The sequence below is a fragment of the Peromyscus leucopus genome, chromosome 17 (assembly GCF_004664715.2).
Source record: "Peromyscus leucopus breed LL Stock chromosome 17, UCI_PerLeu_2.1, whole genome shotgun sequence".
Taxonomy (NCBI): Eukaryota; Metazoa; Chordata; class Mammalia; order Rodentia; family Cricetidae; genus Peromyscus; species Peromyscus leucopus.
The window spans coordinates 10,159,802-10,181,746 of NC_051077.1; the positions used below are offsets into that span (position 1 = coordinate 10,159,802).

At 47.2% G+C, this 21,945-nt stretch overlaps 1 protein-coding gene across 2 annotated transcripts in view; it reads right to left on the minus strand.

The window, feature by feature from the left end:
* The window catches only part of Ikbkb (inhibitor of nuclear factor kappa B kinase subunit beta), a 55,461-nt gene that overhangs the window by 13,578 nt on the left and 19,938 nt on the right, over positions 1-21,945 (minus strand). For both annotated transcript variants that reach the window (XM_028887792.2, XM_028887793.2), the window contains 8 exons: positions 14,501-14,589; positions 13,452-13,541; positions 10,410-10,534; positions 6,457-6,564; positions 3,380-3,509; positions 2,688-2,882; positions 2,010-2,124; positions 457-580 (listed from right to left, as the gene is read on the minus strand). In XM_028887792.2, coding sequence (XP_028743625.1) covers positions 457-580; positions 2,010-2,124; positions 2,688-2,882; positions 3,380-3,509; positions 6,457-6,564; positions 10,410-10,534; positions 13,452-13,541; positions 14,501-14,589 — 976 coding nt within the window. The remainder of the gene's footprint in view (positions 1-456; positions 581-2,009; positions 2,125-2,687; positions 2,883-3,379; positions 3,510-6,456; positions 6,565-10,409; positions 10,535-13,451; positions 13,542-14,500; positions 14,590-21,945) is intronic.

Here is a 21,945-nt window from a genome sequence, read left to right on the forward strand (position 1 = left end):
TTACCAAAACAGCCTCTTAGAATCGTAAGGACAACTTCCTAGCCCGCACCAACACATAGAGGTCTATGCCAATGTTGGAACCAGGTAAAATACTACACACAGCCCAGTACACTGGTCCTAATTGGAGAATCCATCAGCAAGTCCCCTGCACACCAGCCAGGGCAGCGTCCTTCACCCAAGGCTCACTAAGCTTCTCCAGGCTCCAGATCCCACAGAGACTTTGAGCTGCCAGGCCCAAGTTCTGCATTCCTGCCCCATATGCCAACCCCTGACCTTAGCAAGTCCAAGGGCCGCCCTCCAGCCGGGCCACCCAACCACTCCCTCTCATCCAAACCAGAGTCTCCTCCTGTCCCTCCCTAGAGTTGCTTCTGGATCCCTGCCTCAGCCACCTCTCCAAAGCCAAAGCCCACAAGCCATTTTAAATTTTAAATACACGAAGGAAAACCGGCACCGTACATGGCCGCTCGCTGTCCCTGCTGGAGTCGGTTACAGTCTTCCTTCAGCGTCTGGATGCTGTGCCAGACCTGGCCCCACACTTTCCTCAGCTGGAAGAAAGAGAGGTTCCGCTTGGGCTCCTGAACTGGAAACAAATAGTTGTCAGAGAGTACCTCAGTTCCAGGGAACCGCATCCTGGCCCACAGCATCGCTAGTATTTTTAGGGTTACATAATTGCTATACCGGGAATTATGGTTCACATTAGTTTAAACATTTCGGTGTTCCATCAATAGTGTAGACAGCCAGCAAAAAGCTACCACCAATGTGATTCAAAGAAATCCCATGGGTCAAGCATGGTGACACACACTTGCAATCCCAGCACTTGGGTGGCCGAGGCAGGACGTTTGCTGGGAGTCTGAAGCAGGCTTTGGTCACATAGTTAGTCCAAGGTCAGCCTGGGCTATGGACCACTTGAAGACATCATCCCAAGTGTACATGCCCATATATTTAACAGATGTTCTTATCGTCACCACATTTAGAACTGTGTGATATTTTCATGAAACATGAAAACACACCATCAGGTGAGATGCCTCAGTGGGTAATGGCTCTTGCCACACAAGCCTAGTGACCTGAGTTCAGTCTGTGGAGCCCACATAAAGGGATCCCACAAAGTTCTCTTCTGATCTCTACATGTGTGCTGTGGCACATATGCCCTCCCCAAAATAATAAAGAAATTAACTGAGCAAGCACTTTAAAATGTAGCACTAGCTAGATGTACTAAAAATGTTTAAATAATTGAGAAGCCTGGGAGAACTCTGAGAGATTGGATCTTTGATCTGTTTATTCTAAGTATGTATCTGTGAGGCAGGGGGCCTGAAAATGGGAGTAGGTCCATTATTAAAATGTCCCCCAAACAATCATGCAATGGAATACTGTACAGCCATTCAAAACAAAGCAGTTCTGTGTGCCCTGATATGAGGAAGAAGAAAGGAACATACTGAGCAAAAAGGCAGCTACAGAACAGTGCATATTTAGGTTATCATTTTTTTTAAGTTTTTTTTTTTTTTGGTTTTTCGAGACAGGGTTTCTCTGTGTAGCTTTGCGCCTTTCCTGGAACTCACTTGGTAGCCCAGGCTGGCCTCAAACTCACAGAGATCCGCCTGGCTCTGCCTCCTGAGTCTGGGATTAAAGGCGTGCGCCACTGCTGCCTGGCCTTATTATTATTATTATTATTATTATTATTATTATTATTATTATTTTAAAAACAGTCTCATGTAGCCCAGGCTGTTCTTGAACTTGCTATAAAGTTAAACTCCAGGTCTTCCTGCCTTTACCCTTCAATACACATTTGTTATTAAAATATCAATGCAACTTCAAAACTGAATCACAGAAGTAGGTTGCATTTCCTATCCTTTGTGCAGTACTCTAGTGAGTGTCTGGACTGGTCTCTGCGCATCTCAATTAAAGGCAGCTTTAGAACCCCAGGACCAGAAGAACACAGTTCCTTCATGTCTCCCCCTCCAACTTCACCCTAAATACCACAACTGACCGATTTTAATAAACGATTCACTTACGGATACAGCTGACGCTTTCCGGCTGGGGTCGGGGAGTGATCTGAGTCTCATAGGTGATTTTACTGTTGTCAAAGAGAAAAACAAGGTCCATGTCCGACGTGAGGCCCTCATTCGGCTGCAAAGGGACAAGAACAGAGTGAGACCTGTGGATCGCACTTCCTTCCCAGCTACACGTTGTCAGAGCGCTGCCAACCGCTCACCGAGGACGATCAGCCTACGAAGGACACGTCACAGCCTGCTTTCTCATCTTTTTATCTGAGCCTGCCCCTAACTTACATCATGTTCTACTCAGGCTGACTGATTCTCCTGTGTGGAAGTTCCCTGCACACATCACACTTCCCTGTGAAACCTGGTTCTCAGACGATAATGTGACCTCCACCCGTCAATCCATTAGCACTTCGGGGCAGGCTCCGTGTCGCACATGGACGGGGTGAGCACAGGTGCGCAGCACAGCTGTGTGGTCACAAATAGCTCTGGTTGACCAGAAGGACAGAGCACGATGTTGGCAACCGAGGTGACAAACTGACTATGGAATGACGCGTCTTTCAGCAAGCCACACGGGATTTCTGACCCATCGAGCAAGCTGTAGGGTGTCATTAACTGCTTGTCATGCTGACGGTCTCCTAGGCGACCAAGTCAGGGGGAGACAGGGCAGGGTGCAGGAAGGCAGGGACTCACCTTGCTGTCTGAGATGCACTGAGTAGCAGGCTTGTCGGGGAGCAGCACCAGCCCCGCCTCCTGCAGCAGCTCCTGGTCTTCCTCCAGGATTCCCGTGTCTTCCCGGATTCTGGTTTTCAAACTCTGCAGACTCTCGTCCTCGGTCACAGGGTATGTGTGCACGGTGCCTGTGACCATGTTCAAGATATGAACCAGCTGCAACACAACCGGACGTTACTGGAAAAAAAGTCCTCCTGACATTTATCTGCCTTCCGTGTTTGTACGTGGACTGGGGGAGGGGAGGGCATGTGCATGCCACCGTGCATGTGTGGAGATCAGAGGACAATCTGAAGGAGCTGGTTCTCTCTTTCACTAGGCAGGCTGTAGGGGTTGTCAGGCTTGGCCGCAAGCGTCTTTACCTGACAAGCCATCTCACCAACCCAGAAAGCGAATTTCTTTACAGACAGGTCCACGTATTGGCCCAGATTCTCTCCTACCCCCAATACTTGCTGATCAGGGGCTAGCTTGAGTCCCATTTTCCTCGCCAGCGAGCTGGCAGCCATGTCCGTCAGCTCAGGCTTTCCTGTCCTCTTATCTTAGCCCAGAGACTCAGAGGAACCTGAATTTCCTCACAAGCCAAGGGTCCCATGACCTGCTAAGTCCCACTGGGGACCACAGCGGCTGCCTTGGAGCTGCCTCGACCCTGCTCTCACCTTCAATTTCAAGATGTCATCGAGGGCTTGGAAACAGCCGTTGGGACCGTACTGGGGGTCCGTGCCCCTTTGCCGAGGGTGCCACATGAGCATGAGCTGAAGCCACTTCTCCAGACGTTCAGCCAGGACACTGAGGGGAGCAGAGGTAGAGAGGCCTGAGCCAGGCCGCCTGGAGGTGCAGATTCCAAAGCACAGCCTTGGCGGACGGCTCAGATGGAGTGAGGGGTTTGCTTTGCAAACACAAGGACCTAAGTTCGAGCCCAGATCCCATATATTTAAAAAAAAAAAAAAATGCTAATAGCAGACAAGTGGATCCTTGGAGAGTCAGCCAGCTTAGCCGATTTGTTGAATCCCAGACCAGTGAGCAACTCTGTCTCAAAAAAAAAAAAGAAGGTGGACAGGCCCCGAGGGCTGAAACCCAAGGCTGTCTTCTGGCCTGCAGACACACACGCGCACACAAACACATACACGGACATGAAACACATACGCTCATTTTTAAACGCAGCACAGCCTTGAGTGTGTCTCAGCATCACACACACACACACACACACACACACACACACACACACACACACGGTGGCAACCAAATGATTATCAAAAATGAAGCCAAGTGACCCGACAGAAAATGCATAAACATTTCCAAACAACGTAACAATTTAGGAGCTTCTCTCCTTCTGACAGGGTCACCCCCTAAGCCTTGGGGTGACCTCGAAGCTTTGATAATGCATTCTAGAGCTGGGGTGTAGCTCAGTGGTAGCATGCTTGCCTGGCTCTGTGGTTTCATGATCAGCACAGTTTCTGGGTCTATACGCATGTGTAAACATACACCCACAGAGAAAATATAAAAAAACAAATTTAGCCAAGTTTTAACTCTGTGTAAAAATAGATGAAGCACACATATTTTGTTAATCTTATAAAAATTTAATATTTGTATATACTTAATATTTTTCTTCAATAAAATTTAATATTTGTCTTTCATAAATGGTATAACTATATACACCAAAGAATTTAAAAATGAATAAATCTCTTTACGATTTATCAGTAGATGTTTTATTTGTATACTTTAATCTTTATATATACTTTACTTACTTTTATACGTTTATATACTTTATATACTCTGTATTTACATACCTGGAGTAATGTGAACATTTCTTTGGCACAAAGGGATCCCGAACTATAGGTTGTGTTTTTGTTTTTGAGACAGGGTCTCACTATGTAGTCCTGGATGCTGGTTGTCCTGGAACTCACTCTGTAGACCAGGCTGGCCTTGAACTCAGAGATCCACCTGCCTCTGCCTCCCTAGTGCTGGGGTTAAAGGTGTGTGCCACCATCTCCAAGTAGAAGTTTTAAGTAGCCCTGGTCTGGACCCTGAGCTGCTGATTTGAGAGAACCTGATGGATGTACATGCCAATCTCAAGTTCCTCCTGCTGCCCCGCACTGCCCCCTTAGAGCCAATCCCATGTGCCTCTGCTCAGCCTAACCTTCCCCGCTGAACTTCCTCTGTCTTCATCTGTCCACGTCTTCTCCAACCCTCCCCACCCCTCCCCCAACGACAGCACACCCAATGTCGCTCCACACCACTGAAATCCAGATGGCTCCTTCTCCTGTCCCCGAATATCCGCAGTAGTCTTCAACCTGGAGCTTCCTTTTGTATTATGACCCAATTCTGGTTCACTAAATAACTGCTTACATTCTAGCTCGAAGACTAGACCGCAACGCCATTCAGACCTCAAAGAGCGATTTGTTGGGCCAGACAAGGAACACAAAGAGGAATAAGGTACAATCCCTATCCTCAAATGACCTCCTGTGGAGTTAGAGACCAACCCTAAGCTGAAGTGAACACACTTCAAAGTAGAGACATATCAGTCAGCTTCTGCTGCCAATGTCAAACCCAGAGTCACCTGGAAAAAGGGAGCCTCAAATGAACTGCCTTGAAAAGGCTGGCTGGTGGCCATGTCTAGGAGGCATTTTCTTTTTTTTTTTTTTAAGATTTATTTTATTTATTTATTATGTATACAATGTTCTGTCTGCATGTCACATCAGAAGAGGGCACCAGATCTCATTACAGATGGTTGTGAGCCATCATGTGGTTGCTGGGAATTGAACTCAGGATCTCTGGAAGAGCAGCCAGTGCTCTTAACCTCTGAGCCCTCTCTCCAGCCCAGCATTTTCTTACTTTTCAGTTGACATGGGGAGGCCCTAGTCCACTGTGGGCAGCACCATCCCTAGGCAGGTCAGCCTGGGCTACATAAGAAAGCAGGCTGAGCTGGGTGGTAGCAGCGCTCACCTTTAATCCCAGCACTCAGGAGGCAGAGGCGGGCAGGTTTCTGAGTTCAAGGCCAGCCTGGTCTACAGAGCAAGTTCTGGACAGCCAGGGCTACACAGAAAAACTCTGTCTTGGGGGAAGAAAGAGGAGAGAAAAAAAGAAAAAGAAAGGAAGCAAGTAGGCCGAGCAGGCCAGAGGGAACGAGGGAACAAGCAGCATCCTCCATGGTCCTGTTTCCATTTCTACTCCAGATTCCTGCTTTGAGTTCTTGTCTTAGCCTCCCTCAAAACCAGTAAGGTACACAAATAAATTGTTACGTGAATTTAGCAGAGAGATGGTTTGGGAGCTGGGAATGTAACTCACGAGTAGAGTGTCTGCTTAGCATGAACAAAGACAGGGATTTCATCTCCGCCATATCAAAAAACAGCCAACCAATTCATAAAACAAGATTTCTAGGGAGAACCCATCCTATGTCTAATGTTGAGAGAGATTGGTCAAGTTCTCAAGCACAGGATGGCTTTCTGCTAACCATTCAAACGTTATCAGAGGGTCTAGAGATAGCTCAGTGGTTAAGAGCACTGGTTGCTCTTGCAGAGGACCTAGGTTTGGTTCCCAGCACCCACATGGCAGCTCACAACCGTCTGCAACTCTAGTCTCAGGGGATCTGATCTCTCTTCTAGCTTCAACAGGTACCAGTCACTCAAACATATAAAATTAAAACAAACAAACAAACAAATGCATCCAATGTCACCTCACCCCTGTATTTCTAAAGAAGACAAATGTATTCAAGAGGAATGCCAGGCGGCCTTACCTGTTAAGATTGTTGGGGAAGGGTAAGGAGCTGGAGAACTTCACTGTCCCGTTCAGATCTTCGCTGACAACAATGTCCACTTGGCTCTTCTGCCGGACTTTGGAGTGCCTGTAAAGGCCATGTGGAGAGGTCCCTTATGTCACTCAGGCAAATACCCGGCTTACACTTGTAACTTCACCACTGTGTAAGCTTTGAACTAATGGTCGGTAGGCTGACAGGTTTATGAGTGGTCTGTAGCGTGCTCAGGGGTTAGCTCAGTGGCGTTGAGTCCTCAGCAAGAGTGCGGCTCTGGTTCCGTCCACAGCATTTAAACAAACAAAAAGTGACCAGTGGTACGGAAAGAGGGGCTGAAAGACAATCCCCGGCAAGGTCGCTCATGACCTCATGACCTCAGGAAGCACTGCTGGCCCCGGTCTCATCCTTGATTACGTCTCTGGTTTCCTCTACTCTTCATTTATCAAATAGAAGCCCTCGTTTTTAAAAAAGATTTAATTTTCAATTACACATATACATGTGTGTGGATATGTGATGCCTGTGAGCTGCCTGATGTGGATGCTGGGGATCAAACTCAGGACCTTTGGAAGAGCAGCTAGTGCTCTTAATCACTGAGCCATCCCTCCAGCCCAGCTCTCATGTTTTGATAGAGGATAAAATTGGGTTTCTGAACCATGGTCACTGTGTGCACATCCGATTTATTTGAAATGTAAAGTATGCACACAAGTACTTTGCCTCATTTTAAAATTACATTTATTTATTTATTTATTCATGTGTGTGCTCGAGTGTGCGCATGCATGCACACTCATGCACATGCATGCACATACTTGCCATGGCATGCATGGGGCATCAGAGGACAATGTAAGGGAACTGGTTCTCTCTTTCCACCACTAGGGCCCCAGAGACAGACCTCAGGTTGTCAAGCTTGGTGACATACGCCTTTGCCACTTAGCAACCTAGTAAAGCAAGGGAAGCCCATACTTTATAATTATGTGGCTAAGCATTTTTTCTAGAATAAATGAGCTTTCATATTTGCCAATGTAGGGAACTTTCAAAGGTATTTGAGGTAGTGCTGGAAGGAGAAAAATTAAATCCAAGTGGCTTCCAACCTTTCTTGGTAACAAGGCCAACTTAAATTTGAATAATGCTTTATAAACAACCAAGCACTTTGCCAGGTCCCTTTGGTTTCAGCGGTAACCCCATGTGGTAACATTATTTTTAGTCTGCCACTTAGTGGTAAGGAAATGAGTAGGTGTTGTTCAATATTAGACAACCAGAGAGGGCCAGAACAAAGGACTCAAATTCTGGTATAATTTCTAGTGTATGAAAGTCCAAATACATCTCTCCCCTAAATAGGGGGACTCAAACTGAAAAGAAAATGCCTCAGCCTTAAACAGTTATCATTGGCAACCAGCAAGCTGGCCCGTCTAGGGCAGAGAGGAAGTACGAAAAGGTGGTATGTGCTTGGCAAAGGCCACTGGCATCATACGGCTCTAGTAGAAACAGACGGGTGGAGTCAGGGTCTCCTAACGAAAACGGGATGTGCTCCTAAGAAAACAGTCTTTCTTTCTTTTTTTTTTTTTAGATTTATTTATTATGTATACAGTATTCTGCCTGCATGTGTCCCTGGTGGCCAGAAGAGGGCGCCAGATCTCATTACAGGTGGTAGTGAACCACCAAGAGGTTGCTGGGAATTGAACTCTGGACCTTTGGAAGAGTAGTTGGTGCTCTTAACCACCGAGCATCTCCTAGGAAACCAGAAGCAGCTGTGTCAAGCAAAGCACGGACTGCTCAGGCTGCATCTTGTTATTTGAGAGCAAGTGATGCTAACAGCAGAGTCAACGAGGTCCTCTGGGAAACCAGCCCACAGAAACTGGGTTTCAGTGAAGGTGACTTCGAAGCAGCCAACAGTAAGGGTGGTTCTAGGGAAAAGATTTTGCGGACAACAGACACACTGCGAAGATGCTGAGCCACGAAGGGCGTTTTTAAACAGTATTTTTCTTTCAGTTCCTTTTTTTTTTTTTTTTTTTTGGTTTTTCGAGACAGGGTTTCTCTGTGTAGCTTTGTGCCTTTCCTGGATCTCACTCTGTAGCCCAGGCTGGCCTCGAACTCACAGAGATCCGCCTGGCTCTGCCTCCCGAGTGCTGGGATTAAAGGTGTGCACCACCACCACTCGGCTTCTTTCAGTTCTATTGGGTCTCATTTATCTTGTTATAAGCAGAGAAAAGGTCAACATTTGTGACGCTTTCCTCCATTCGAGGTATGGAACCCACCAACTTTGAAAAGTTAACCTTTGAATTGAAAATAAAACAGCCAATCCCTTGGCCAACTAAAACCAACAGAGTACAAATAAGTTGAAGCTATTTTACTACTTTATGGTTACATTATAATGTATGACTATGAACTAAGTACCTAATTCTCCCATATCCCAGGACCCATGGGCCTAAAGACCAAAGCCTGGTTTGTAAGTAGTTATCATAGGACAGTGGCTTTCCAGAGTGTTCTCTGCCTCTGCCATGCCAGCATGTGGCTCTAATTGTGGAATTGATGTCTGTTGCCACCATCCCAAGCTTCCTTCTAGAACTGATTCCAAAGGCCATGGTTCCTTTTTTATCGGAAACTATTTTCATGGAGATGTGGCTCAGTTGGTCTTGGGTTCCATCCTCAGCACTGGATAAAACGGTGTGGGAGCACATGCCTGCACTTCCAGCATTTGGGAGCTGGAGGCAGGAGGACCCGAGGTTAAGGTCATTTCTGCTATATAGTTTTTCTTGGAGTAAATACTTGTACTTTGAAAAGTTAGTGTTTTTTACTAATCTTACAATGTACTTAGGAAAATGAAGACCCCGGCATTAAGAATGGCAAAGGGAAAAGGTCAGATGGGTGCACTCCTGCAGAAGTATGTTTTTGTACAGCCTTTTCTGGCAGGTGGCACAAGACACCTCAAAGCCTTTAAAATGTGTGTGCTCTTTAAATCTGTTCATTCTATTCATAGGAATGTATAAATAAACAGATGAATAGCTGTGAGCAACAGCTTACCTACAAGGATGTTATTTGTGGTATTATTTTAAGAAGCACCAATTATAAACCACTCAACTTTCCAACAGCGAGCTGCATTTCAGTGAGTGAGTGGAACACCAAAGAGACCTTCCAAAGCCCAAGAAGACAGAGCATGTTCAGTGTGAGCCTGAAAGCAGGCTATATCAAAGGGCGAAGGAGCTAGTCTTTAAGAAGTGTGTGTGTGTGTGTGTGTGTGTGTGTGTGTGTGTGTGTGTGTCTGTGTATGTTAAATAAATTGCTCTGAAGAAAGTTTTGGTGTCAAATGCTTTCAAAGCACACACACAGCAGTGTTCAATTATGACACCCCTGGAGTATAAAGAGGGGCCGACACAAAACAAACAACCAGGACGACCTGGGGGGAGGACATAGGCATCCCTGAAGAACACAACACTAGTGGTCATCACATCTTTGGGGAGGGAGACCAGGGGTATGGAAACTTTCACGAGACAATCTTTTACACTATTATTTTTTTATACTTCGACGTTTAAAACACGTAAACTTATTACTACTACAAAACTACTTTAAGTAAAAACTTTCTACATAGAGACCTACTGTTGACAAATTTTACTACAAGGGTAAATATTCCTTCATTACTTGCTGTGTGTACACCTGTTCTCTTTACTAATCATTTGCTAACAGTCCTGCCATGGTCTGGAGTGGACCCCCTTGTTGACACTGACCCTATTAGGACCAGGGCTCTATTTACAGACGTTGTTAGCAACCGGTCCTCTGTCCAAGGCTGAGAAGCTTGAACAGCCACTGCTGGGTCCTAAGGGAGAACAGACCACAGACCATGTGGGCCTAACCTGGGGACCAGAAAGGACCGGGTGACAAGACGTGGAGCCAGGGGCTCGCTCTCCCCTCGAGATCGCCCTCGCCCCAGTACCCGGTCAACTCACCACTGCACGGGCTGCCAGTTCGGCAGAAAGGGCCGGAAGCCGGTAATGCACTCAAAGGCCAGGGTGCCGAAGCTCCAGTAGTCCACAGTCACAGTGTACTTCTGCTGCTCCAGCAGCTCTGGAGCCTGAAAGACACAGCGGGGCTGCCTACGCTGCCCTCTTTCTGGCTGGAAGAGCTACCAGGAGGAGAACCAGCTCCCTGCCTTCACCACCAGGGCAGAGTATGTCCACTCAAGAGCGAGATGAACCTGAACAGGGTCCGCTGTGGGTACGTAAGGGCTTTTGTACTTCATATCCTTTTGTTTGTTTGGGTTTTTCAAGACAGGGTTTCTCTGTGTAGTCCTGGCTGTCCTGGAAGTTACTCTGTAGACCAGGCTGGCCTCGAACTCAGAGATCGGCCTGCCTCTGCCTCCCGAGAGCTGGGATTAAAGGTATGCGCCGCCACCACCATCCGACTCTGTACTTCAAATCTTAATGAGACTGTGTTAATGAGAAGTGTGGACAGGACAGCTGAGGAGTCAGGATCCTGAGGAATCACTTCGAGGTAGACCAGAGTAAATCTACTGTGCATTTCACAGTCATTTAATCTTTCCGTATTTAAAAATGAGGTTGTAGTATTTATTGAAGATTACATGCAGGACCCAGAACATAGGAGACGGAGAGCCAAGCTATGTCCAACAAACAAAAAGACATCAGCTTGTACACACCCAATGCACAGTGCATATATATTAAACCAGATAACTCTGAATCCAGTAACATAGAGCCATACAATGAAATGGGATATTTACAATCGAGCAGGAGAAAGCCGAGATGCATGACTGCTGTCCAGGTTAAGAGAGCTACAGTGACCCAGGAGGGTGAGGAAGTCGAGGCAGGACAGTAACTGGGCTCACAAGGCTTGCAGGAAACACACAGCAGAACCATCCCAGGAAGGAATACCACCAAGCAAAGGCTCAAAGACAGGACCAGTCATGATCTATGTGGACATGCAAGAGTCATAGATGGGTCAGGGAGTCAAACCCAGGAGGAACTGAGCTAAAATGGCATGATTAGCTCAGTCTCCAGGTGTGGCTATGGGTGGGCCTTTAATTCACGCAGGTGAAAAACTGTTAGCGTCTTGAGTGGGAGCCCTGAGTGAATGAAGACCCGAGTGAACGTGTGCTGTTGACATGGCCGCCACCATGTCAAAGGGCGTAGCCTCAGACTCATGGGAAAAACCGCAAAGCCTTCCCAACTAGGGTGAGGCTCAGAGAGATGGCAAAGATTTCCTAGAGGGTCCAGGTATAAATGTCGTCAAATGTGTGTGCCAAAAAATGTCCACCGTAGCTTTTCCCATGCCGCAAATATTATGGCTTGAAGATTGCTCCAACCCACACCGATCTCCTTGACCCACCTCCGTGTTCAACTGTAACCTCGCCTCTCTGTGAACACAGTGAGCTTCTGAGGTGGGGTTGTTTCTCCACCAGAGAGCTCAGTCCACCCAATCCCAGCATTCCTGATGTCAGTCATGGCTTCATTCCCTCGCTATCTCTCGTCAGGTCCAGTTCCTGGAGCCATACGAGGATTTGCCAATCGTGGTCAGAGCATGGGTTCACCTCACCTCACTGTTGCTGAGCTAGTGAGGACTCCAGAGGGTACTTAGCAGGATGTATATAATTACAGTATCACATGGATGCACTGCCTGAATCACATCCCACAGTCCCGCTGGGAAAGCCGCATTCCATACAGCAGAAGAGAAACAGAGGGATCCCATTCTAACTGGTAGTCTACATAGGAAACATGAATGAGTTCAGAAAAACAAGACATAATTTCTTTCTTATGAAATGGGATGCTTAAACTTTTTTAAGCCCTGAGACCTTCAACCTTTTTTGTTCATTGAACTCGGATTCCATTATTCAACCCCAATCTGACGGCCATTATCACCAATAAGTCATCTATTACTAAGTCTTCCTTAGTGTCTGTTACCTACCCCCACCCATGGTTTATTGAAGACAGGCTCTCACTATGTAGTCCAGGCTGGCCCCAAACTCATGCTTTCTTGTCTCCACTATCCAAGCACTAAGGTTACAGGCAAGTGCTGAGATGACAGACAGCTATGCAAAACCGTGTCCCAGCCGAGCAAGAGCAAGCTTGCCTCTAATTGAATCATTCTGCACCTCCTACCCTCCTTGCCCAGCTGTGAACGTGTCTATTCCAACGGCTGCCTTACCACCCGCCACTCACTTGGTGCAATTCACTCTCCACATCATTCCACGGCAACTTCTTCAGTGTGGAGCCCCCCCAATGCTGTTCCACAGGTTTTTACCGTATGGTTTAAAACCCTTCAAGCCAGTAGAAAGGGATAAGAACTTGTCCCTTCTTCCTCCCCAGTTTCAACTTCAGACCCTCTCCGCATCCTCTAAGCCTGAGCCGCACTAGTGTGTCTTCCAGTGCGCTCTGCTTTTGCCAGGGTCCCCTCTCCCCATCCTTCCACGGCCTTCTCCTCACACAGCCCTCGACACCGTGCTTTTATCAGTGGCACTCGTGGCAATGGTGGTTTCTGGGTTATCTGTATATCACGGTGACTAATGCCTGCGTTCTTCTCGAATGTTAAGCTCTCAATGAGTAGTGAAATGCTTATCTCTTTTCTCATTGTACTGCCAGCTCTGTGCACACTGTCTGGCACACAACGTTCCAGAAGAATGAGTTGATCAAATCAGACTGCAGCATTCAGACCACACAACACACAGAGAAGTCACAGCCCCACCTCTTCCTCACTGGTTCCTGTGACCCTTCAAGAAACACAGCCTCTACAGATAATCGGAACTCCGTGGCACAGAGAGGTTCCGGGATTTGGGTAAAGGCACACAGGCCAGCCCTTCTCACATCAGAGCAGAGGGCACAAAAACACTCACGTGAGTGAATTATCAATTGTGAACTCACACAATAATTCTGAACATCCACGGAGCCAGCAGGCCTGAGATGCAGGCAGGCAGGACAAACAGACCCACAGACAGGAGCATCAGAGAGACTGAGAAGCAAACACTTGGGCCCATTGCTTACCAGGTATTGCAGGGTCCCCACAAAGGAGGTACACAGGCTGCCCTGATCCAGTTCCTTGGCATATCCTAGATCAATAATCTTGTGTATTAACTGGAAAAAAAAAGGGGGGGGGGAGAGAAGAAATCTGAAGTCTGTAAGAAGGCAGTCTCCTTCCACAGCATGAGTTGGTTTGCCATTACAACAAAGTCATTCTGAATTCCCAAAGAATGTTGGTTCCTAAATACCTTAAGGCCACCATATTCACAGGAGAATGCCCTCAGCAGGGTACACTTGGGGCACTATAAGAATGTTGGGCAAATGTTTTCCTTGCTTTGCCATCTATCAGTTAAGAGCCTACCTATCGGACCTCAGGGTCACCGAGCCTGGATCTGTAATGTGAGAGGCCAGGCCAGGCCCTGCTCAGGAAATATCCGGAATGACTGGAAGAATGAGTGTTCGATGAGCCTGCCACAGTCATGGGCTGGGCTAGGAACAGTGAGGGAAGCTGTATTGGGAGGGATGGGTGACCCCTCGTTGAACAAAGTTGGGAAAGACTACGGTATCTAAGCCCGTGGGGAGGTTATCACTGAGAAGGGCCACGAACAGCTTGTGTGTAATGGCAGAGCTGGAGCAGGCCCACGATGGGCGGGTGCCAGCTCTGCCTGCCTCTTCTCAACCACATCCACAACCAGCTTCAGCTCATTGTAGCAAACAAACGAAAAAGAAAAAGTCTATCTCCAAGAGGTGTCGGGTTGAGGCTGGAATAATAAACATTTTCCTTATCGGGTTCCTGCAACTTGGGCGATTAACAATGTAATACATTCAGAGCTGGAGAAAAATAAATAAATAAATAAAAAGAACGTGATACATCCGAGCTTGCCTCAATCTGCCAGCGAGAACAGTTTGCACCGCTGATTCAAAAACAGAAAGGCATCAAAACACAAGAAATTCTCGAGAGAACCGGAGTGCGGCTCGAGGAGATACAGAAATGAGCAGCTTACGAAGCCCCCCCTGCCAGAGCCGACCCCAGCAGCCCTGGGGACCCCCCAAGTCCCGGGACGGCCACTCACTCTCTGCTCGCCCTGCTGCAGAACGATGTTCTCTGGCTTCAGATCCCGATGGATGATTCTGTTGTCGTGAAGGTATCGAAGAGCCGAGGCTGAGGGAGCGCAATGGGGAATGATATGTTTATTATGTCTAGCACATGCTTTTTTCCCTCAGAACTGACCGGCCTGTAAAAGACGATATAGTGTTGTCTTGACACGTTTTCTGGCTTCTGGTGTATCAACTCTCAGGGGACAGAAGCAGCCTGGAGCGGACACTGCTCAGGCCAGGTGAAGGGGATCAGGCCAAGAGAGCAGAATTTAACTGGGATTTTTTGGATCATCCACTGATGGTGTAGCTCAGTGAGGACAGTGCTCGCCCAGCATTGGTCACGTGCTGAAGTACTGCATAAAAAGACAAGCCATGGTGGGATATGGGAGCACTTGGGAAGTGGGGGCAAGTTTAAGATCCTCCTCTGGGAAGGTCAAGGCCAGTCTACAGGAGGCCCTGGTTAACAAAGGGCAAGAAAGACAAAACATTTCGAAAATTCCTGGTCAAAGGCATCGTAAACAAAGCTCAAGCAAAGGGACTAGGGCGTCTGCAGTATGAACCCCACAGCAAACACAGCTAACACACAAACAGCCTTTAAAAACCAGCAAGAAGCAAAGAGCCAGGTGGAGCAGCACAGGCCTGTGATCCCACTACTCGGGAGCCCGAGACCAGGGGTGGGGGTGGGGTGGGAGGTGGCGGCAAGTTCACAGGTAGTCTGGGCAACTCAGTGAGACTGTCTCAAAATCAAAAGTAAGAAAAAGGGCTTTGAGATGTAGCTTAGTGGTAGAGAGCACTTGCCTAACAAGAATGAAAGCCTAGGTTCAATACCCAGAAATGGGAAAACAAAACAAAACAAAACAAAAAAACAAAGGCAAAGAAAACAGTGATTTATAAAAGAAATATAAATGGCAAACAAGTTACTGAAGAGTTGCTCACACTTGTATCAAAAACTGCAGAGCAAAGCAGTAACAAGGAAACTCCACTGCACTGCTGGGAGGAATACAAACGTGTAGTTTTGAAAAGTAATATGCCAAATAAATGTGTGTGTGTGTGTGTGTGTGTGTGTGTGTGTGTGTGTGTACATATAAAGTAATATGCCAAATGTGTGTGTGTGTGTATATATACACACACATAAAGTAATATGTCAAATAAATATACATATCTGACTTGACCTACAGTTTCCACTCTGAAAAACTAGCTTATAAAATTGAAATCATCACTGCTTAGCAGGTGCAGGGCTGAGTTCAATCCTTCCTCACATCATCAAAAGAAGGGGAGCCAGGACTGTGGCTCAGTAGCAGAGAGGGAGGAGAGGGAAAGAGAAAATCTGGATGTGACGGTGCCTGTAATTCCAGGGCTCAGGAACTGCAGGGTGATGAGTTCAAGGTGAGCACGGGGTTCTGTGTGAAGAACCTGCCTCAAAAGATCTTTCTCCCAAAACAGCATCATGACACACACATATGGGTACTGCATAATGTAGAGTAACAGTCAGAAATAAGCTGAAATTTAGTTAATAATCCAGGACTGCCTAGCTAAATTACGATAGAGCCACATTATGCTAGGCAATTCTTTGAGCCTGTGTGTACTGTTATGTGTTGACATATGTGACGTCATGCGCATGTGACGGTCAAAGACTCAGGTGTCTTCCTCCATCGTTTCCTATCTCTTGTGGGGTGTGTGTGTGTGTGTGTGTGTGTGTGTGTGTGTGTGTGTTTGTGTTCAAACAGAGTTTCTGAACCAGGAGCTCAGCACTCATCTACCTCGGTTTACCTGCAGTTCCTGGGACCCCTCTACCTTCGCCTCCCTGGGGATGGGATCACGGGTGCATGCTTCCACTCTTTTCACTCTGGGTGCTGTAACTGAACTCAGGTCCTCCTGCTTGCACAGTGTGCTGGCAAGTTTTACATCAACTTGAAACAAGCTGGACTTGTGTAAGAGGGGACTTCAATTGACAAAATGCCCCCAGCAGATTGGCCTGTGGGCAAGCTTCTAAGGTATTTTCTTGATTGATGACTGATTTGGAAGGGTCCAGCTCACTGTGGGTGGTGCCATCCCTGGGCTGGTGGCCCTGCGTGCTTTAAGGAAGCAGGCTGAGCAAGCCATGAGAAGCAAGCCAGGAAGCAGCATGTCCTCTTTCTGTTTCAGTTCCTGCCTCCAGGTTCCTGTCTCGACTCCCTGGATGATAGACCGTGACGTGGAAATGTAAGATGAAGTAAACTTTCCTCCCCATTGCTTTCGGTTATGGTGTTTTACTGAAGCGATAGACAGGCAGCTTCATTAAAACAATTTAGGTGTATGGCTTTTGATTTAAAAGGATGCTGATGATGTACTGCCAAGGGGATAGTATCAGACCCCACAAGTTTGTTGTTGTTGTTGTTGTTGTTTTAAATAATAGTTGGCATATGCCTATAATCTTAGCACGAAGATTACTATGTGGTAGAGGTCACCCTAACCTAAATATCAAGTTCAAAGCCAACTTGGTCTACATAGAGACCCCGTCTAAAATAGGGCAGGGGATAAAATCAATAACACTGAGAGGTTTAATATCAAGCCCTTTCGGTGACACATCACAAATGTACAAGCATGTCCACATACTAATCTATACCTATACATAAACATACGACACACAGAAACCACCCCTATCAGGATGGACTGAGTCATTTGGAATCTCCGGCAAACTGAAGAGGTGGTCATCTCTGCAGGCAGGGGGAGTGGGGGGAGATGGGTACCCACCAGCAGAGAGCAGAAGACAAGCCTTCCACAGAAATCAAGAGAGCAGGCTGACTCTGGGAAGACTTTCAGATGGTATTTCCTAAAACCATATCTGGCAGTCAAATATCGAAGAGAGTTCACACTCAGAATCACTAAGCCACATCAGCCACACTGAGTGAAGAGAGTTCACACTCAGAATCACTAAGCCACATCAGCCACACTGCAAAACCACTGAGTGAAGAGAGTTCACACTCAGAATCACTAAGCCACATCAGCCACACTGTAAAACCACTGAGTGAAGAGAGTTCACACTCAGAACCACTAAGCCACATCAGCCACACTGCAAAACCACTGAGTGAAGAGAGTTCACACTCAGAACCACTAAGCCACATCAGCCACACTGCAAAACCACTGAGTGAAGAGAGTTCACACTCAGAATCACTAAGCCACATCAGCCACACTGCAAAACCACTGAGTGAAGAGAGTTCACACTCAGAACCACTAAGCCACATCAGCCACACTGCAAAACCACCGAGTGAAGAGAGTTCACACTCAGAACATTAAGCCATACTGCACTGATTATATTTCTCCATTCAAACCTGGCCCTATCATTTCCTGCTTGCTTCTTATTTTCGTTCATAATGGTCAACAGTAGACTGCTATATCCAAACAAAGCCAAAGATTTGCTGCTGACCATGGACCCAAAGAATTCCACTCAACTGTTGACTTATAAAACCTAATGCTTCTCAACAGTACTTTGATTTTTACTAGTAAAATTGGTCATGGTGTTTTCTTGTTTGTTTTTTCCAGACAGGGTTTCTCCATATAGCCTTGGGTATCCTGGAACTTGCTCTGTAGACCAGGCTGGCCTTGAACTCAGAGATCCACCTGCCTCTGCCTCCTGAGTGCTGGGATTAAAGGCGTGTGCCACCATGCCCAGCTGGTCATGGTAGGTTTTTTTTTTTTAATTATTTTTATTTTATGTGCATTGGTGTTTTGCCTGCCTGTGTGTCTGTGTGAGGGTGTCAGGTCCCCTGGAACTGGAATTACAGACAGTTATGAGCTGCCATGTGGGGGTGCTGGGAATTGAACCCGGGTCCTCTGGAAGAAGAGTCGGTGTTCTTAACGGCTGAGCCATCTCTCCAGCCCCTGGTCATGGTGTTTTATTGAAGTGATAGAAATCTACGTAGAACACATAGGCAACAATTCAACTGAGCCATCTCTCCAGTTACTATAACAGGCAACTTTACAACAATTTAGGTCCATAGATTTTAACTTAAAAGGGTGTTGATGTACTGCCGAATGGATCGTATCAGACCCCATGACCATTTTTTTTTTAAGTAAAGCTTGGGCACGGTGGCGCAGGCCTACAATCTTAGCGTGAAGATATAAAAAGTCGAACCATGACACTCATACAGCGCAGCAGAGAGGAGGGGTACTGCTACTGAACCTGAGCCATGGGCAGAGAGGAGCCAGGCCAGGCCACAACCTGAAACACTGTCCAAAGGGCGGCCATTTTCGCGGCGCTCAGCTGCTGCAGAGGAAGCGTGACGGCATGTGCTGTGTGCAAGCTGAGTCCCACTGGATCTGAGCAAGAACAAACACAGCCTAAAACAAGGGCCCTGCAGTTGGAGGTGTAGCATCTGAGGCCAGTAACGTGGGCGAGCTGGCAGGAGTCCCAAGAACCCCGTCCAGGAGGAGGAACGCATGGCCGGCGGAGAACACTGACCCAGGCTGTCACCAGGCCTGTGCAGGGGAGGGACGGCGGGCGGTAGTCAGACCTCACGATGTATTAATGGCTACTGACTTTGACGAAGCAATGCTGCTCACAAACGCAGAGCCTCGTTTTAGTGTAGTTATGTATTCTCAAGTATTTTCCCTGACTTAACCATGTCTAGAACTAAGAAATCAGACAGGTAGAATCGTAGGTGCTTTTGTGGACTAAGTGAACCCTAGGTGGCTAAACGTTCTGATGGGCAAGGACTTCGTTTGAAAAACAGGTCCTCGATGGGCTGTAGGCCGTCTGGAAAATAGCCCTAAGGAACAGTGTCAGGAAGCCGATTAAGATGATCTCACTGGGAGAACCTAAACTGGTTTAAACTGGATGAAACATTCAATGTTGAAACTTGAACATAATACTGTGTTTAAATCCTTGGATGGAGCAATAGAAAATACCCCTAAAAACTAAAAACCCCAATACACAAAAACATAACTAACCCCTCATGTTCCAATTAGGGAAACATGCTGTAACAAACACTCCTTTTTAGACTACACTGTAGGGCTTAGCATGCGTAAGTTCCTGGGTTTCATCCCTAGCACTGAAACAAACAGTTCTCTGGGCTACACCTTGGCCTGTTATCGTGTGGATTCTGCAGAGATCCAGGTGCAGTATAAACAAACAGTTCCCTGGACTACACCTTGGCCTGTTATCGTGTGGATTCTGCAGAGAGATCCAGGTGCAGTATCCATAGCAGACAAAGAGCATCGTTGTGCTCCTTGTCAGGGTGGTACCCACATCTACACCCAGGATCTCCCTGGGCTTACAGGAAGAATACGACCTGAATTCCAAACCACATTGTTTAGATGATAAACTACAAGTTAGGGGGCAGACAAGATCAGCCAGGCTTCCAGGCAGGTTAAAGTGTTTTGGAAGGGGTGTGCCCGTGAAATCCCGATTTTCCTACAAGTCTTAAGAGCCTGGTAAGCTCTTTTCAGGATGCTTGTGTGAGATAAGTTCCCCTGGGAAGAAATGGGAAGACAAATGGACCAGAAGATTCTGGGGTGGAGTGAGGGGATGGGTAGAAATCAGAAGAAAAAGAAAAGTCAAAAAGCAACAAGTAGGAGGCAGGGGTGTATCTTAGTGGTAGACTGTTTGGGGTGGGGAGGGACGGAAGGAAGAGAAGAGAGGGAGGGATGGAGGGAGGTCAACCAGTGGGTGGTCCAAGTTGCCACTAGGTAATAAAAGAGGATGTCTGTGTTCTTCATTAAAACGCTGAGCCTACCGTGAGCTGCCCAGTTTGTTGTGGGACCTGCCAGGCAAAACAGACTTAGTCGGGTGCAAACAGCAGGGCAGAAAAATGGCAAGACCAAGTGTTAAAATCAAAGTGTAGCGTCATTTTCTCATTTGCTCAGTGACCATGAAGAGCAGCAGACTTCTGTGAAGGAAATCCAGAGTGACGAGCAAAGCCTAAGGCTAAGAGATGGGAAGGCTGAGGGTCCCTGGTGAGGTACAGGACTAGCACCCCAAGGAGAAGTGCTCAGCGAGCCGGGAAATGGAGAAGCCGGCCACAGGAGTCCTGTGCACACAGGCTAGCCACTGACTTTGGAAAGAAGGTGGGTGGAGAGGTCTGGAGCAGACAATGGTAAAAGTCTCCTTTCAGCCAGGCATGGTAATGCGCATCTGTATAACTCCAGGACTCAGGAACTGAGGTGAGAGAACAGCTCTGAGTGGGAGGCCAGACTAGGCTCCACGGTGAGTTCAGGGCAAGCCTGAGATACATAGGAGGTTGGTCTCGAAAATGTAAGAGAAAGCACCGTTCTGAAAAACAGATTAGCAAAAGCCAATGAGGAGGCCGGTATGAGGTCATGACAACGACTTCTGGCGATAACGTATTAGTGGAGGCTGTAGGGACAGACGGGAGAACAGGACATAATACGACAGACACACTGGATTTGGTGACCTTGTATTCTCATCCTTTTGTTTGCCTGCTTTGAGGCATGGCCTCTGGTCTCCAGCCCAGGCTGGCATCAACCTATGTAGTTAAAGATGATTTTAAATTCCAGATCCTAGCCGGGCAGTGGTGGCGCATGCCTTTAATCCCAGCACTCGGGAGGCAGAGCCAGGCGGATCTCTGTGAGTTCGAGGCCAGGCTGGGCTACCAAGTGAGTCCCAGGAAAGGCACAAAGCTACACAGAGAAACCCTGTCTCGAAAAACCAAAAAAAAAAAAAAAAAAAAAAAAAAAAATTCCAGATCCTGCTGCTCCTACTCCCCACCCTCACCCCAGAACTGGGACATGTGCCACTCCATCTAGTTTATGAGTCACTGGGCATCATGTATGCTAGGCAAGCGTTCTATCGATTGAGCTACATCCCCAGCTCAGTTTGGAGAGTGATTGTGTCCTTTAGTGTCCTTTCAGCCAGGCAGAGGGAGAAAGGTATGAAGTAGCAACAGGGGACGATTTTCAAAGGTGAGAATTAAAGGTTTATTTTGTGTGTATGAGTGTTTGTCTGCATGCATGTGTACTATGTGCATGTCTGGTGCCCATGGAGGCCAGAAGAGGTTTTTAGATCCCTTGGATTGTGAGCCACCATATGGGGTCTGGGAACCAATTCTGGATCCCTCATAAGAGTAGCAAGTCCTCTTAACTGCTGACCCAAAAGATGAGATTGAAACCTGACACTCATGTCTGGGCAGGCGGAAAGACAGGTCCGGTGAAAAAGAAGATATCACAAAGGGATCATGTGAAAAGAAGTCTAGGGTTCAATTTGGAAGTGGCTTTGGGAGAGATTCTGCAGACACAGATATCAGAGCACAGACTGGGGGGGGGGGGGAGATACGGTTGATAGAGAGATGCCACAAGATGCCAGGCAGGCAAAACCAGCAATAAGTAAAGCAGGGCAGAGCCGGTCCAGGAAAAGGAAGGTGAATGGGACGGGGCAAGAATGAAGAAAAGCAAGGAGAAGGCAGCGTGGAAGCTGAGGTGAGGT